At 39.6% G+C, this 6,290-nt stretch overlaps 1 protein-coding gene across 1 annotated transcript; it reads right to left on the bottom strand.

Annotated features, from left to right (window-relative positions):
* Positions 1-136: 136 nt before the first annotated feature.
* On the bottom strand, positions 137-1,614 carry LOC142963192 (DNA damage-inducible transcript 4-like protein). The gene is made up of 2 exons (XM_076103912.1): positions 1,340-1,614; positions 137-936 (listed from the first exon to the last, which is right to left on the bottom strand). Exons 1-2 carry the CDS (start codon positions 1,515-1,517, stop codon positions 491-493), a joined length of 624 nt encoding a protein of 207 aa, XP_075960027.1. The 5' UTR covers positions 1,518-1,614; the 3' UTR covers positions 137-490.
* Between the last annotated feature and the right edge of the window lie 4,676 nt (positions 1,615-6,290).

The raw sequence follows: 6,290 nt of genomic DNA on the forward strand, positions 1-6,290 counted from the left end.
CAGAATTGAAGGCATCTTGAATATGTATGGTATGTGTGCTGGGTAAAGTGTGTTTTTACAGTACACAAGTACATTTAGCATACTCTATGTACAAAGTGTGTAGAAGTACTTCAAATGCAAGCACAGGACCAAGACATCGTGGTGTGAAACATTTATTTTTTCAATTGCATAAATATAGAAAGTACAGCACAATTCAGGAGCGAGACCCGCCCAGTCCTGGAAGGAAGCTTTTAATGTTTAGAGTCAACACTTTTAACATTCATCCATTCTGTGCAAAACACTGTATTCATCAGCTAAACAAGCCGCTCGACCTCCTGCTCAAAGTCAGACATTCATACATGAATAACGAACGATCCCACTCTTTAGCTACAAAGTATGACACAGCAAAACTCCAGTGCAGTTCAGGCCGAACCTTTGCCTGACAACGTTGAAAATAAAAATTCACAAAACAAACAGAGGTATGGTGAAACAGGTTTACATTCTTAACTTCCTAGTTGAAATCGTGGATGACGGGGCTGGCTGAGGAGTAGAGCTTCCTCTTCACCAGCCGGTACTCCGGTCTCAGCTTCAACACTTTGTTGGTATCGAATATGTGCTTGAGCGGGGGCCAGCCACCGTCCCCGTGTGCCTTGAAGATCACAGACAGCTCAAATGTCGGGGTGACACTTGGGTCCAGCAGGATGCTCCCCGCAGACATCGGGCCATCTTTGCCGTCCACATAGACTTTGATGGAGGCGCCCCGGAGGCCGCAGGGCTCGCCGACAGAGGAGCGCACCACGTCCTGGCCCACCCTGGCTGTCATCTGGCGAGGCAGCAGCAACATCTGGCAGTGGAGGGTGGAAGCTTTGGCCTCCGTCAGGCAGTGCTCGATCTGTCGGGTCACGTCTTGCTGCAGCAGCCGCTCTTCGTGCTCCAAACCAGCGTCCATGTTGGCAACTGTAGACGGATACCAGAGGTGTTAGAAGATGTGCCCGTCTCAGTCGCAACATCTTTTAACAAGAGGGGCTGCCAGTAATATGACAAACGTCACATGCAAGTACAGTGAATCGCAACTAAAGCAAGAATCTGATCCTCAACACGTTTACATAATCATGTGATAATGTCTTGCAAAACTGCACTAAAATACACGAGTCATCAGAATTAAGGTTTGTTTCAACAGCTCATCCTATCATCAGCTGATCAGAGACCTGCATGAGTTACATCCAGAGACTGTTACATCAGAAAGATCAGCCAATGGATTATTGGTTACTGTAGTACTTATCTCGACTTTTTTTTTTTATTACGTAGGCCTAATTGTGTATCTTTAACAAAACTACGTTGAACTTTTTTAATTACTTACAAGGCGAGTTGTTGTCTCTCTCGTCGCAGCTCTCGACGCTCCCCCGCCGGGCTGAGCTCGTCTCTCGGTCCGGGGACGTGAGCTGGAGGAAATACTTTCTGATCATCTCTACGGCGCTTTCCTCCTCCGACGGGACGGGCACTCCGTGTCCAAAGAGCAGCGCAGCGGTATAGACCATCCTGATGTGTGTTCGTTAAGCTCCGGTGTCTCCTCCAAACGTTTGCTCGGTGTCTTCTCCATGTATTCACTTTGTTGCGATCGCAGCGCTGAGCGGTGAGCGCGCAGCTTTTATACCGGAGGAGCGGCGGGTTGCATCAGTCGTGTGGGCGTGACTGACCGGTTCAATCGAGAAGATTCCCGATCTCACGCAACATGTCTGGGCATTGCATTGCACCGGCGTTTGGGTCCGGAACCTATGAGGGACCCCTGGTAAAACGTAACTGTTTAGTATGTGGAATAAAAGTCATAGTGTAGCATCACAATAATGACTATTATGCTATGATTTAGTCTGACTGACTGTCAAATCAAATAAAGAAAGTTCAATAGAATAATATCTCAACAATATTTACTGTCAGTTTTCAAATTGAACTGGATGAATTATAAATAATACTCGAATAATAAATACATGTTAAATAAGGGCTGCATTCAAGAATAAATTTAATAACAGAAAGCTTTTGAAAAATGTGCATATCTGTGGTTGTTGAAAGCACTTTCAGCTCTATAGCTCTCATCATTGTTGTATATTAACATGTTAAGATTCTGATCATATTGGGCTCTTAGGTTTATTTTGTGAGTGGGTACGTTTGTTCAAACGAGTTCTTTGTCACGTAGTGGAGCTTCACATTACCGCATTTATTAATCACCACGGTCTGTGAACACGTGAGACATCCTGGTGTTAAACTACCCTGTAAGAAGAATGACGACATAAGAGTCTGACTGTCCATTCTTCTTTAAAGCCTCTGGTTTTGCTGTCAGCTTTTCTCTTTTTGGGGAATTCAATGTGAAAAAGTCCTATAGCATGTTGAAACAAAGTCGTAAAATGTTATATGCCAAAAAAAGTAACAAACAATAATAATATAAATGTCATAGTATAGCATGTTGAAAACATGATAAAGTCAAAAAAATAGTAAGTTGAAAGAAGTAATCAAAAGTCTTTAGTATATCAAAATAATTTAAAAAGTCTGTATTATTTACAGAAAAGTCATTGTAAAGTATGACATTTCTTTATGATATAGCTATTATGATCATTTTTATGACCTTTTTATGACATGCTATATTATCATTACATGTTAAAGTATTACTATGTTCACACTATACGACACGACTATGACCCAAGATTAGTTATAACATACTGTATTATATTTTTATGGCATATTTTACTAATACAACATACATTTTCCATCAGTTTTTCATAAATATACTATGACATATTTTGGCATAATATACTATGACATTTTGATGACATAATATACTATGTTTTTTTTAAATCCATACTTTAATATAGTTAGAATTTTAATTCTGATAGTTTTATTAAAACGTCTATTTTTGCATTCTTATATTAAGATATTAACATTAACACATTTTGCTTCACTGCACCACCTTTATTGTTTTTGTACAAAGTTTCTTCAATCAATGTGATCAGTCACAAAGCAAATGCACCTGTAATGATGATCAAATAGCATTGGCTGATATATGATACTTGTATATGCTATATTATAGTAAAGTTATACATAAATAGACTTCTTCCTTTCACTGTGTTCTTCGACCGTAACCTAAACTTGCTGTAAGGTTTTAAGCAAACTGTGTTTTGTGATAATTCTTCAATGTCTCCAAAGATCGAGTCAGAGAGGATCAAATAATTGAAGCTAATATATAATAAGGACTTTATTATAGTAAAGTAATAAATAGAAAACACTCAATAGGCCCTTTTTCTGCATTATGAAGGTTTTTACGTTTGAAACCTAAAGTTTATTCTTCTGATAAAATGTCCGTACTTTCACTTTTGTACGATTTTGAATGCAGGGCATTTACATTGAATAGAGCAGCTTATTATTGTTGTATTTTTAGGACTTCAGGAAATCTACCAGCTGATGACTCGTATATAGGTCATACATGATGTGGTCTGAGTAAAAGATAAATGATTTAATCTGGCCGTAGAAAAGTTGATAACCACAACAACCTCTCAGAGGGGACATCTTCTTATACTACTGGCTACTGCTATGACGAATTAATTAATAAAAACAATGTGCCAGTAGTACATATTCTTTATATGTGCATTTAAAAAAAAACATTTAAAGAGAAACCTAAATAACAAAAACAAAATTTAATCTATTTTTTAATCAAATCATGTCAGTGCAGCAACAAGTAACATGATCCAGCAAGGGGGAGGTATGGGCACACAAATAGAATAAAAAACTCTATGAACCTACAATCTAAAGATTCAAATGTTGAGAAAGGCCAAATGCACACGCAGTTACTTAAAGATCTCTCACAGGAGGTATTGAGTTCCCTTCAGACGATTTTTAATGTGGTTCCTCCGAGAGGGTGTTGTTCAGCCTGGGGGAAAAGTGTGATCATCTTTAAATCTGAAGCCCAGACAGTCAGAAGTGCCCCACCTGGGAGAGCTGATCTACAGTCCTCCACAACACCAAACCAAACCCCCCTGACAACCATGGGATGACATAGGAGTCAGGTTTCCAGAATGTGATATAGGCCTGAAGGAAAGATAATGGAGCAATACTGAAGCTGAAGGCAATCTTCCACAGGTGGAGTTTAACCTTTAGTCTGCCTGAAATGTTGATTAACTAAGAGAAACTACACAGAAACTAACTTTAAAAGAAACAGTGGAGGAAATATACAATATGATTTTATGTACAATAATTAGTTGACATAGTGCAAAATAATGAACTTTGATCAGTTCATATACATATCATTGATACATTGTTATGGAATTTTACAGTTTTCCGAGTGAAACAAAAACCAAATCAGACTTTGGATTTTATTTTGACAAATATGCTGTAATAGTTCCATCAAATGATCTTCCTGGTTGGATCTTAAAAAGCCACATTAGCTAGTGTGTTTTAATGTAAGTTACCAGTAAACCAAACCCTCAGACCTGCTCTCAGTGTATGCACATCAAATTCCTGCGAGCGTGTGTTTGTGTGTGTGAGCATGTCGGGTCTAGACACTGGCATGAGCCCTGCCTCACTCACAAGTGAGTAACAGGGTCTGACACACGCCATTCACACACAAACACACACCTGGTGGAGCATCGGACGTGTATAAACTAAACACAGGACTATTTTTTTTTCTCTCTGAATATGTATGCGTCCCCTACGGCCACATAACATATTCACCCAAATTAGATCCCAAACTGGTTGACAAATAATAATAACCATTGTACTTCTTCATTAAGGAAATGTAAACTGGTTTTAGCTGCCTTTCACTGACTCCCAGTCAGTTGTATTAGTGATTTTATTGTTAACTTTAAGTAGCTATTGTAGTCTTTATATTTTAGTTTATTTAATTTGATAGTAAATTGCTTTTGTTAGAGTGTACTACTTAAATAAAGTGTATAAATGTATCAGGCCACATTGTTAAATTGAGAACATGTTGTCCCAGTGACTAATCTGGGACACCTGAGAACATGATTATTTAAAACATAGAAAGATAAATCTATTTGTGTTGTGGATTGATAGTGGGGAAGAGTGCTACAGGGAAAATAGTCACATTAACATTCTCTTCAGCCGGTGTCTGGCGGTCAGGTTTCACAGTGAAGTCATTGCTTCACCTTAAAGTCCGCCCCACTGGCCTGACGTGACAGCAGGCACTAAGCAGGAAGGTAGTTTTTTTTTTACAAGTTAACCTCTCACGCTTGACTCACCTTCTGGAGAAATCTTACTGCTGTGACATCACTTCTGCTAACCAATCAGGTTCAGATAAAATGCTGCCGTCAGAAAGACTCACCGCCGAGGAGGAAGTTTCTGTGCGGCTGAACGGGAACTACGGAGTGAAGTGCCAGTATGTGCTCACCACCTCACCAATATTGCCTGTGGGTAAAATGTGCCTTTGACTCTGGACTTGAGTCTGAAACACAAGTCTAGTGTTATATATATTTAACCGTGGAACAAACCTGTCCTCTCCACATCTGTCAGTTCGAAATGTCTTGACTTTAATGTACACAAACTAAGGGAACAATGAGTCACTGTTAGAAGGTAAACTTATAACAACAATAATCCGTGTTTACATCAGGTGACATCAGTGTGTCAGCTGATGTCAGCTGCCTGTGATGTAGTGGTATTGGTGGAGAACAGGTCCCACCTGTCTCTGGCAGCCCTCAGCCACTGCAGCCATGACTAAAACTCACATGTCTGCAGCAGAGAGTGAGTGTTGTTTGTTTTTTTAAAGTCCTTATCTAACACGGAAGGAACTGGGTCAAAACACTAATTCTTATCAGTGGCCTGATGAAATAACTGCCTGAAGTGGACAGGTTACTGACAGATGCAATGATGCTCATATTACACTGTGGTCTGCTGAGCGGTGACACAAAATGGAAAGAAGAAACCAATCCCACATCACTACTGAGAAACAGCAGGGTTGTTTAGTTTTTTGTTTTTTTACTTGACAAATTACTCAAATATGTCAAAATGAATGGACCAGCTGAATAATTGACTTATTAACACAGCATATATTTGATATGACTGCCAAAATGACTCCAACAAGACAAAGAGTCAGCAGCCACGCTAGAGGCTCCGTAAAGCTGATGCTAAGCAGGTATGATATTTACAACGGTCACCATCTTAGGTTAGCAGATTAGCATGCTAGCATTTGCTAATTAGAGTGCCCCTATGCATTGTGCGCTGCCGAGTACTTTTTTTATGAATGTATCCAAATGAAAGGAGATTGTCATCCACAAAACGCTCCGTAAGGCAACGACTGGATGGTGAATGGC

This window comes from Anarhichas minor, unplaced genomic scaffold (genome assembly GCF_050575085.1).
Source record: "Anarhichas minor isolate MPS153535 unplaced genomic scaffold, ASM5057508v1 ptg000028l, whole genome shotgun sequence".
NCBI classification, from domain to species: Eukaryota; Metazoa; Chordata; class Actinopteri; order Perciformes; family Anarhichadidae; genus Anarhichas; species Anarhichas minor.

Excerpts from the sequence above, each read along its gene's own strand:
- LOC142963192 (XM_076103912.1), bottom strand. The coding sequence starts at position 1,517 with ATGGTCTATACCGCTGCGCTGCTCTTTGGACACGGAGTGCCCGTCCCG. Across the intron at positions 937-1,339 it reads GAGAGACAACAACTCGCCTT|TTGCCAACATGGACGCTGGT; the intron begins GTAAGTAATTAA and ends ATCCGTCTACAG.